General features: G+C 35.3%; 1 protein-coding gene across 5 annotated transcripts in view; it reads left to right on the forward strand.

The window, feature by feature from the left end:
* The window catches only part of Ube3a (ubiquitin protein ligase E3A), a 97255-nt gene that overhangs the window by 60259 nt on the left and 24554 nt on the right, over positions 1–12442 (forward strand). For all 5 annotated transcript variants that reach the window (XM_020182937.2, XM_074061716.1, XM_020182941.2 and 2 more), the window contains 2 exons: positions 4269–4570; positions 7618–8864. In XM_020182937.2, the coding sequence (XP_020038526.1) occupies positions 4269–4570; positions 7618–8864 (1549 nt within the window). The remainder of the gene's footprint in view (positions 1–4268; positions 4571–7617; positions 8865–12442) is intronic.

Below are 12442 nucleotides of genomic sequence, written 5' to 3' on the forward strand. Positions count from 1 at the left end.
CCTTTTAATTGTTTTATCATAGTAGCTGTTATTTGTAACCTGGGCACAAACAAAACAATCTGAAGTGTTTAACTCTACAGCCTCCCCATAGTAGTATTAAAAGTTCAAATTTTGAACAACAGCCTGAATTAAATTCTTTTATTAGATGTTAGACTTTTTATATAATTTCTGAGTATCAGAATGGGGGTTATTATAGCCAACTCACACTTGCAAGACTGATAGTAACAATTACAATAGTGTAAGCTCACACCTACATAGGGCTTAGAATGTGCTGGGTAATATTCTAAGCGTTTTATATATTTTGACACATTTAATTCTCACAACCACAATGATTTTCATATATACAAACATTATAATGAGGAGGAAAACAAGACACAAGAAGGCTGAGTAACTCATTCAAGGTCATATACTTAATAAGATACAGGGCCAGCATATGAAAGGGCAGTCTCAACTCAAGAGTGGGAGCTTCTAACTGTAAAGTTTAACTGCCCTCTAGAGTGGGACACTCTAGCACATGGGTCTTCATGAGACATACATTAACTTTACTGAATATAATGCTACCTTTTCTTCATGAAACGCCTATGTGGTACCAGCTAACATGCATAAATAGAAGATTCAAGTTGTTGTTTGTGGTGGTGGTGGATGGGTGTGTGTGCGTGTGCGTGTGCGTGTGCGTGTGTGTGTGTGTGTGGTACTCAGGTCCTCACACTTGCTAGGCAGGTGCACTACCACTCGAGCCAGTCTGCCAGCCCTTTTTTTATGTTAGGTATTTTCAAGATAGGGTCTCGAGAACTATTTGCCTGGGCTGTCCTCAAACTGCGATCCTCCTGATCTCTGCCTCCCAAGTAGCTAGAATTGCAGGTGGGAGCCACCACCACCCAGCTGGTTATGTTTTTTTTTTTAAAGAAGTTTTTGAGTTCTTTTTCAGTTGCAGGTTATTTACATGATATTTTCCACATAGAAGTTCTCTGAAATACTTGCGTTAAGAATTAGTTATTGTAGGCTGGTCATAGTGTTCCACAACTGCAATGCTAGGTACGTAGGAGTTGGATAAAACATGAGACCCTTCTGTGAAAAATAAGCAAAAGAGAGATTGCAGCAAGGCTCTAGTGATTGCCTAGCAAGCACAAGACACTGAGTTCAAATCCCAGAGCTTCCAAAGTGGTGAAAAAAAAGAAGAGAATTTGTTATTGTGAAATCATCTGTAAAACAATGTAGTAGAAATGACTTTACCTCTGAAGGTGGAAGACTTCTGGACTTCTGGTTCTGTTTGTGTACTATTCCTTTGTGTGACTAGGTACAAGATTTGACCCTTGTTTTGTGTGTGGTGACTCCAGTCTGTAATGTCAACACTGATTGGTCAGGGGTGCTGAGGCAGAAGAATTAGGAGTTCAAGGCCAGCCTGGGCTACGTAGTGAGACCTTGTCTCAAACAAAACAAAAAACACCACTACCAAAAAAATCTGACTCCTTTAATTCTGGCTCTGTGATTGACTATAGACTCAATTCAGGATTATGGGATTCACATGAAATAATACGTCAAAGTGCCTGGCAGTTTGTTGAGTTTGTTACCAGGCATTTAACAACTGCTAGTAAACTGAAGGGACTCTTAAAGATTGGAAAATTGAGACCTACATAATTAATTGAAGATCATGTACTTACTTAAAAGGAGTTGATGTTTACTGGAGCTCTTTCGATTTCTTGGTCTTGTTTTATTTTCACTGTTAACTCTCCTTTATTCAGTACATGTAGAAGCATTATGTATATGACAGATGTTTTTTGTTTAATATTTTAGTTTTATTAGGACAAAATCTGGCATTCTTATCAAGAAAAATAGAGTATTTTACTATTTTGAATTTCACAATTGAATTTAAAAAAGAACATGGATACTTAAACATTCAAGTTAAGTATATATATATGAACATTTGAAATTGCTAACATTTTCACCATTCGTACCAATTCATCTTTATCATATAAGCTTATTATAGAAAAATAAATTGGGAGCAAAATATGGAAGAATTTAAAAACTCAAATCAGATCCTTCAGAGAAAATGATGTAATACTTTGAAATAAAAATGGGTTCATTGTACACCTACAACTTTGTAACTGACTCTTGTTAGGGATGCAGCAGGAAGACTTACAAATTCAGATCTTGTAGTTATTGTGTGAACTCTTACCAGTTCATCTACGTAAAGCCTCTGTTGTTGGGTGGGCATGCTGATTTTCTCCTAGATTTCACAGAAACAAAACATTTTCGTAAATTGTCCAATTATTTTCTGTAATTTGGATCTCTGATTCATCTGATACTCATATTTGTAACACTTTCGACATGTGTTCATAATTTACTTTCTGGAAGGATATACGTATTTATGTTCTTAGGGAAATCTATTTACAGTTTGAGAGAACATGTATAAATCTATCATTTTCTTACATGTCGTTTTCATATTTTGCATAGTGGTAACTAGTAATTTTTATTTTAAAAAATGGGATTGTTTATGGCTACATATAGTAAAATATCTCTTAAGTCTTCTTCATGTATTTTTGGTGTGTTTTCTGTGTGTGGGGGTTCTTTTTTATATGTTTGAATGCCATGAGTGGTAAATTTGCATGGAACATTTTGAAATATAACCGCTGGAATGAACTGGATATTTTGAATTGTCACTCTTTGTCATCTGCCATGGAAGTTTAGAGTCAAAGTCCTACTTTTCACACAAAATTGAACTTACTATTGTCCCTTACTTGTCACTTTCTTGATTTTCTCAGGAGTAATGATGTAAACTCCACTGCTTTTGACCACTTAGTCTTATCTGTTAGTAAGATAATTACAAGGAATGTTTTGGAAATCATATTCGGTGAATTCTTTTGTTACAGATTTGATTCTTTTCTAGTTTTTCCATGCTTGTGAGTTGGGACAAAAAAGGAACAGAATTACTTTTCTTTGGCTCCAGTAGACTATTAAATTATTGTAAATCTCATGTCATTAGTTAGTAAAAGCATAGAAATTTAGAACTTGATGAAATCCTTTGTTCAGTATTCTTGAACAGAATATTCTTCTTGAACAGAATATTCTGCTTGAATAGCTATAATAGAACATTAATTCTATATGTTTTAAGTTCACAAGAAAAGGAAAAGGAATGTTACATTTTGCCCTAATGGACTTAAAATATTCAGTGTTTTTATAATTTGGATTTAATGTGGAGATTTAGTGACAAGTTTTGTAGTGTATGATTTGGAATCACTTTCTTGAAGTACCTTTCCTTTCCCTTTCCTCTCCCTCTTTCCTTCTCTCCTCCCTTCCTTCCCTTGGAACTCAGGGCCTTTTGCTTGCTTGGTAAGTGCTGGACCACTTGAGTCATGCCCCTCAGCCCTCTTTTCTTTCTTTCTTTTTTGGCTTATTTTTCTGGTAGGGTCTAGAATTTTAGTTCAGGGCCTACCTCTGTTTGCAGTCCTCCTACTTGTACCACCACTCCCAGCTTCTGTATTGAGATTGGGGGGGTGTCTCACTAACTTTTTGCCCTGGCTGGCCTCTAACCGTAGTCCTCCTGATCTCTGCCTCCTGAATAGTTGGAATTACAGGTGTGAGCCACCATGCCCTGCCGTAACGCAAGTCTTAGGTAATAGTTGTAAAGTTATTGTTAAATCTCTTGTGTGGTTGATAAATGGAAAAATAACTTTTTAAAAAACTTCTGATAGAAATTCTGTTTTAACTTCAAATCAAGTGTTACAAATTACTGAAATGAAATAGTGATTATACGGAAGAAAAACTGTGCTGGTGATGTAGTTCAGTGGTAGAGCACTTACCTAGCATGCACAAAGCCCTGAATTTAATCCATAACACCATGGGGATGGAAGGACTGGATTGGTGTTTACTTTAAGTAGTGTCTCACCTTTTAAATGTTAATATTTAAAGTGATAAAGTGACAAAACTCTTAGCTATGAACCTTGTGGTGTTTTCAGGTGTTGTGCTAAATAAATAGGCACATATACCACCGAATAAGCCCCCTTTCCCTTTTTTAATCAAAGAAGAGCATCATGTATTAACAATGCTTTTGACAAGATTGACATTCCTTATCTTAGTTTCTTAGGAAATACCAAATATTTCACTACTCTAAAGTTGTGGGTAAAGAATGGATTTCCATTTTTTACATCTCAGCTTATATTGCAAGTTTATTACTTCAGTGCTTGACTAACTTTTGCCTTGATACTCTTTTGAGCTTTGTTTCTGAGCTGTACTAATCACTGTGCTTATTGTTTGAATGTTTGGTACAGGAAGCGAGCAGCTGCAAAGCATCTAATAGAACGCTACTACCACCAGTTAACTGAGGGCTGTGGAAATGAGGCCTGCACGAATGAGTTTTGTGCTTCCTGCCCAACTTTTCTTCGTATGGATAACAATGCAGCAGCTATTAAAGCCCTGGAGCTTTATAAGATTAATGCAAAACTCTGTGATCCTCATCCCTCCAAGAAAGGAGCAAGCTCAGCTTACCTTGAGAACTCGAAAGGTGCCCCTAACAACTCTGAGATAAAAATGAACAAGAAGGAAGGAAAAGGAGCTAGAATTGATTTTAAAGGTAAGTTTCTTTTTTTGGAGAATGGCTTGAAAACCATGTTAAAAATTTACGTGTGAGTTTTTGTTGTCATTTTGCCTTATTATATGACCTTAGTCATAGTAGTACAGTGAAACCAATTGATTGCTAATCAGAAACATTTAATCATTTGTTAATGAATTGATTACAACTTTAAAATTTTTTCCACTAGAACAGATATATGAAGTTGTAATTAATCTCTTAAACTAGGTCACAAAGTGTATTTAAATTATAGTATAGCTAGACTAAATTTCTGCAGTGAAAGAAGCAGAAAGACAAAAGCAGTCATTTTCCATTTCAGAACAAGGCAACATTTCACAGCAACATGAAAAATAATTTACTTTTCCTTCTGATACATCCTTCCCACATCCTGGCATTTAGTGTACACATGCTGCCAACACTCACCACCTACCAGTGACAGCGTTCACTCATCTTTGGTTTTGTAAATGGTCCTATATTCTGAAAATTCTTAAAATTTCCTCTCCTTCCTAACCTTTCTTTCCCTCAGCAAAGGGTAATTAATATTAGCAATAAGGTAATTGAATTTCTGAGATGGGCAGACTTTATCCCACTGGAGGGAATTGTATTTTAAAGGAGGAAGCTTTTTGTTTAGCACCTGTATAAGTTACATGATTCCTTTAAATTTTTTAGTAACATTATAATTTGATGTTAAATGAGTTAAGAGAAGTGGAATTGTGTTCTGACTTCTCCATTTCTACATAAGAGCAGCTTTCATACCTTTATAGTACTTTTTTAATCAAAATGTATAGTTTGTTCTGTTTCATGAATTAGCTCACATGCTTTGGATGAATGCTTGAGTGTTGACAGTACATAGAAGGCGGAAGCTGCATGAGCTCTCCAATAAGAATGTTCCCAGAGTAATAGTAGCTAGAGTAGAATGTGCCACCATAGTTGAATGTAGCCAGCCATGGGGAAAATGGTACATAATGGATGCCCTATTGTTGTTTTTGCCATCTTTTCCTTCTTACTGGTATTTAGTTTTGTGGCTCTTCCCAGTCTTTATGCCCCTCTCCTACTTTTGCTTAAGTGTACATAATTGAAAAAATATTGACCTTTCTTCAGTATGCTACTGTTCCCTGTAGTATTTTTCTATTAACAATTAGAGATGTTTTAATCATACTTTATTTTTATTTTGATTATTTTGTCTGGTAGCTCCAGTCACAAAGTTATTCAATGGTTTAGTTTATCCCAAGTCTCTCTTTGCATGAAATTTTTTTTTAAGTGCAAAATTTTATGAATTAAGACTATTTTCAAACTAGGAGTGGGTATACATTTTAATTGGAGCACTTGGGAGGCAAAGTCAGGAGGATCTTGCATGCCAGGCCAGCCTGAGCTACATAGCAAGATCCTGTCTCAAAGGAAACAAATACACCCTGCCCCTCATACCCAAGAAACAAAAAAAAAAAAAAAACTTTTCAGGAACACACATATATCTTAATGTGGACAGATAAATCTTATAAAAATGAACCTTTATTTTATTTTTTTCCTCAGTAGAACACTTTTTTATTAACACCCAGATTTCATAAATGTTTCTTTGATTATGTTACACATGCACTAAATTCAACGTTTTAAATAAACACTACTTGGAAAAAGTATGGGTGTATTTAAGAATACACCCATAGGATTTGAGGTAGATTAGTAGAATGTCAGAATCAATTAATGAGTATTTTCTGAAAGCATGACATGTCAGTAGAGGGTCTTTCTATTGGTCTTTCTCAGGCTATATTACTTCACACAAAGCTAGTCTTATGATTTTGATGACTAGGAGGCAAAAATGTTTTAATGTCCAGTTTATTTTCTGATTTTGAGACAGAGTGATTATATAACCCAGGATGGCCTGGAACCCAGGATGGTATGTAGCCTAGGCAGGCCTCAAACTTACGATCTGCTTGCCTTTCCCTCTCTAGTGCTGGGATTAAACTCCCAGTTTGCTTATTATAATATTTTCTGTGTTTTGTTAACATTTTAGGAATTAAGACAGGCCTTTTCACTGTCACGTAAGAGTAACTATAATGTTTTCCAAATTGGAATAATGAGAAATAGTTTCCCAGTTAGTGCTTTCACACTGATGAGGAATAGTGTTCAGTAAAAGACACCTTCAAAGCCTCGCATGGTAGCATATGCTTTAATCCCAGCACTTCAGAGGCTGAGGTAGGAGGATTGCAAATTTGGTAACTACATTCTCCACTTCCCTTGCTTCTTCCCACTGCTTGTTTTTAATTGTTCCCAGACTATTTCCAGTGACTCTGTTAAGGTTGATTCTGACCTGATTCCTGGTTGCAGATAGCAATTTTAAATTCAGAGTTTATGAGAAATGGTATAGTCTTTTCTTACTCACAGAATGACAGTCTTAGAGCAAAGTAGGAATACCTCAATTCAACGAATTTGTTTTTTTAATACAGACAGAAGTAGAAAAAGCTGTTTCCAAATGGTGATTCTGAAAGATCATCTTTGTTAAAGATTGGGGGCATAGCGCAAGTGGTAAAGCACCTGCCTAGCAAGTTCAAGGCCCTAAGTTCAACCCAATACCACCAAAAAAATCCCCAAAACAAACAACAAAAAACCTTCGTTAAAACCTTGCCTTTTGAAAACAGAAAGAGAAAAGATAAAACTTTCAGAAAAATACTATTTCTGCTCTATAGCAAGGTTGCAATAGAGCATTATCATGAACCAGCACATGATATATTAGTTCATATTTTCAATTAGTGCAACATGTACCTTGTTTGTGAAGGGAGTTTGAACTATCATGATCTTGTTAATAGTATATGTTGTTGAAAGAACAGGTGAAGTTTTTGGTATTAGTGATTCATTGAAAGAAGAATAGGTAAGCATACTATCTGGATATGCGAATCTAAATAATAGATACTTTCTTTTTAAGAATTTTAACTCATAAATGATACTGAGTCCAAAATGTTTGGCTGTTTTACTTTTCACCAGAATTTATTACAGCAAAATTCAACATGTATGTATTAGGAAAACAAATGTTCTTTTTTTTTTCTCTAATTTTCTAGATGTGAATTACTTAACTGAAGAGCTGGTATATGAAATTCTTGAATTATGTAGAGAGAGAGAGGATTATTCTCCTTTAATCCGTGTTATTGGAAGAGTTTTTTCAAGTGCTGAGGCATTGGTACAGAGCTTTCGGAAAGTCAAACAGCATACTAAAGAAGAACTGAAATCTCTTCAAGGAAAGGATGAAGACAAAGATGAAGATGAAAAGGAAAAAGCTGCATGTTCTGCTGCTGCTATGGAAGAAGACTCAGAAGCATCTTCCTCAAGGATAGGTGATAGCTCACAGGGAGACAACAATTTACAAAAATTAGGCCCTGATGATGTTTCTGTGGATATTGATGCTATTCGAAGGGTCTATACCAGATTGCTCTCTAATGAAAAAATAGAAACTGCCTTTCTCAATGCACTTGTATATTTGTCACCTAATGTGGAATGTGACTTGACGTATCATAATGTATACTCCCGAGATCCTAATTATCTGAATTTGTTCATTATTGTAATGGAGAATAGAAATCTCCATAGTCCTGAATATCTGGAAATGGCATTGCCATTATTTTGCAAAGCTATGAGCAAGCTACCCCTTGCAGCCCAAGGCAAACTGATTAGACTGTGGTCTAAATATAGTGCAGACCAAATTCGGAGAATGATGGAAACATTTCAGCAACTTATTACTTACAAAGTCATAAGCAATGAATTTAACAGTCGAAATCTAGTGAATGATGATGATGCTATTGTTGCTGCTTCAAAGTGCTTGAAAATGGTTTACTATGCAAATGTAGTGGGAGGGGAAGTGGACACAAATCACAATGAAGAAGATGATGAAGAACCCATCCCCGAGTCAAGCGAATTGACACTTCAGGAGCTTTTGGGAGAGGAACGAAGAAACAAGAAAGGTCCTCGAGTGGACCCACTAGAAACTGAACTTGGTGTTAAAACTTTGGATTGTCGAAAACCACTTATCTCTTTTGAAGAGTTCATTAATGAACCACTGAATGATGTTCTAGAAATGGATAAAGATTATACTTTTTTCAAAGTAGAAACAGAGAACAAGTTCTCTTTTATGACATGTCCCTTTATATTGAATGCTGTCACAAAGAATTTGGGATTATATTATGACAATAGAATTCGCATGTACAGTGAACGAAGAATCACTGTTCTCTACAGCCTAGTTCAAGGACAGCAGTTGAATCCGTATCTGAGACTCAAAGTCAGGCGTGACCATATCATAGATGATGCACTTGTTCGGGTAAGTTGAGTTTCTGGTTATAATCAGTACTAAATTAAAAATCTAATGATGGGGATATTGAGATACAGTTGAGTTAATTCATTGGATAAATGACCGAGAAAGGTGGTGAGTTACATAGCCTAAGAACACTTGGATGTTTTTGACCCATATGAAGCATTATACTTCTGTTGCTCATAACCAAAGGTATTGGTCTTATCTAATAGATTTTCTGAATCATGAAAATGAGTCCCAAAACTTTCTCCATTCAGAAGTGAAGAGAATATTGGGAAACTATGCAACACAAGAATAAGGGAAATGTGGCAGTACCCAGTATTAAGTTTGGAGGGGGAGATACAATTAGGAGAAGTGATACAGTAAAGCATGGTATGAAGGTGTAGGTAGTGCCTAGCAAATTTCAGCATGTAAAATTTAGAGTCCCGTTACTGTGAACCAGATGAAGTGACCAGGGCAGATTAGTGCATGTTAACAGTAAGACTTTGGAGTCCTCCTGAGCCACTCAGAATGTCTGTATTTTGACACTGTGGTTGCAGTAGTTTTTCTCACTTAAAAATTTATAGGGACAGCTCTTTAAGTATTGAAACTTCTGGGGACCAAGAATTTTGGAATAATGAATCAAATTCAGGGAGATTGAGCAGGGAAAATACTGCACGTCAAGTTCCCATCTTCTAACTTTTTGTTTTGTTTCTTTTTTTTATTATTTTTTCTTTTATTCATATGTGCATACAATGTTTGGGTCATTTCTGCCCCCATCTTGTTTTGATTCTGATGTCACCTTGCTCCTTTGTTTCTCCCACAAATGGTAAGGATTTTAGTGTCCCTATTTGAGAATGTAGAGTTGGCCAGTAACAGAAACCAGTGTCCAGACACATTTAACCAGAATTACATTTGTTACATACTAGGGTTTTACTGCATTCAGGGCACTAGGTATTCCTGTCATTGCTAATTCTTTTTCATCAGCTTCAAGTAAAATTTAAAATCAACTAAAATTAAAGCATCAACCTGTGACAAACAACTAGTAAACAGTGGTATTTATTTTAAAATATATTTGGTTTTAGAATGGATTTGTCTAAATCAAAGAATTCACAAAAGTATAAACCAATGGAAAAAAGTTTTTTGACATCTCAAAAATTAAAAAACTACAGATTTTGTGCTTCCTTTCATTGTTACTTTTTGGGGAGATGTTTTATTTTTGTCTTTTCTTTTTTGGTGCTGGGATCGAACCCAGGGCCTCACACATGCTAGGCAAGCGCTGTACCACCGAGCTACATCCCAGCCCTCATTATTACTTTTTAAAAAAATGTCAGATATGTTTTTAGTGTTGAAGAAAGATTCTGCATTATTGAAGAAACTCAAGCAGTTTTTTAGTAGACAAGAGAGTTTTAACTGCCCAATATAATAATTACTGCTTACTTTCTAGTGATCTTTTTCTTTTACTTAATATAGTTTTATGCTACATGAATGATTAATATGCTTAGTGATTGATCATTAGGCAATCAGAAACTTACTCTACATAATTTACCAGAATGATAGGGTATTTTATAATATAAGTACTTTATGTAAAGTACTTTGAGATCTGTCAATGCAAATCCACTGTTAGAACAGAGATTGAAATGCCAAAATTGTATAGCTTATGTTTCACTTCTTGAGGTGAGATCCCTTCAGCTATCTTCAGTAAAAGCTGCCCGTGGCCTTAAAAACCAATGAAACTAACTTAGTAAAATTCAACTCAGGGTTAAACAGAATTATACACCTTCCCTATCTGCCTTCTGCCTTCTCCTTGTACCCTGCCTGCCTTATTTTCTTCCTTGCTTCCCCCCCTTTTTTTTTTAAGTAAATCCTCATAACCAATAAAAGTTTAGGTATGTGTTGTATACTTTATTTTATTTCAAAAATTATCTTCTAGAAATTTGAGGAAATACCATTATCAGTTTTTAAGCCTTCTTCTCACAGATGTTGGAATAAAATTAAGTGAGTTCTTTTTTTTTTTTTTAAATTATTTTTGTTTTCGCTTTTTGGGTGGTACTGGGGTTTGAACTGAAGGCCTCATGCTTACTAAGCAGGTGCTCTACCACTTGAGTCACTTCACCAGCCCAACTGTGAGTTTTATAATTATGCTAACAAACCCTTTTTTTATATGAGTTCTGCTTAATTGTGCCAAAACTGAATATTGTCATTTGACCTGTTATGAATCAGGATTTACTCGATAATACCTACCTGTATTAGAATATTGCCAGCCCATAAAAGCGATTCACTTCAAACTGCCTAACACACAGGCACTTTGATAAGCAGTAGAGATACAAAGCTTCTTACAGGCTCTGAATGCTTACACTAAGCAGATTTTACTCTTAAGTTTCCTTGTTCACCCTTTTCCCCCTTTTGCTCTACCCTTCTTTCCCCTCCTATTCTCCCGCACTTCTTTCTTCCCCTCTAGAATGTGAAAGGGTTAGAAAAATAATAATCAAAACAGGCCTTGGAAGTCAAGTTGATAATCTGCCTTAAAAAAAAAAAAAAAACTAGCAACAGGTGGTGATTGTGATAAAGTGACATTATTTTAGTATCACAAAGCAGAAGGTTGACTTCTTTGCAAATAGTGATTGAAGACCATTCCCTCAGGTGAGCTTTCACAGTAGCCAGTACTCTTTCAGCAGCTTATTCTCCAGGGATCTATTTTGACTTGTAAGCTTCATCCTTTCATATAAAAATTGGACAAACAGAATATACTTATTGTTCACTTTCTTACGGTAGAGTAATTTTGAACTGCACTATAGGGTTGTTCAGAGAAGAAGGAATGAGAAATTTTGTTGCAAGCTTACATTAAAGTTACAGGATCCCAGACCTCAAAAACTAAAGGTGACCTCCTAGGTGAGGTCTACAAAGTAGAGACTACATTATTTGACACTCAGGAGTAAGTTTTCTCTTGGATCTTATTTTTCACTTTAATTTTAAGACTGGCTTGGAGGTAGAATGAGGGTCAGTAACTTGAATTAATAATTACAGGTTTTTCAGAATAGTAAAATTTGTTTATTGCTCTCATGTACTATGAAATTCAAACTAGACTAGCAACTTTTTTTTTCCCCAGCTGGGGAATTGTCTTTGATGACAAGAGAAGAATTAGTATTTGTAGTATCTTACTAAATTTAAGATACCACTGGTTATAAGGCATAGTATTAGTTCTACTAAGAAAGAAAAATTACCAACAGTTGTAAGGGTGCTCTTTAATTGTATGGTATATGCTGGTTTCAGAGATACTAAAATGTGGAAAAGGAAAGTGAATTTAGAGTTAGTGAAATATATCTTAATTATAGATATCTCAGAATTAAGAACCCTCCCACCCTACACCCACTTAAGTTTCTGGGTTATCTCTCCTAGGACTCATTTTTACTGTTTTTTGTTGTTGTTCCTTAGAAAATAATACAGTAGTAAATACGAGTTTAGAGCTCTGCTTTCATTTGAATGAAAACAGTCTTACTGTGATGTGGGTTTTACAGATTTCTCTTATATCATTTTAACAAAGCATTCCAAGGATAGTGTATATATAAAAATTTAAAAATTATTTTTTGAGGGAGTAGGAGATTGAG

The sequence above is a fragment of the Castor canadensis genome, chromosome 19 (genome assembly GCF_047511655.1).
Source record: "Castor canadensis chromosome 19, mCasCan1.hap1v2, whole genome shotgun sequence".
In the NCBI taxonomy this organism is placed as follows: domain Eukaryota; kingdom Metazoa; phylum Chordata; class Mammalia; order Rodentia; family Castoridae; genus Castor; species Castor canadensis.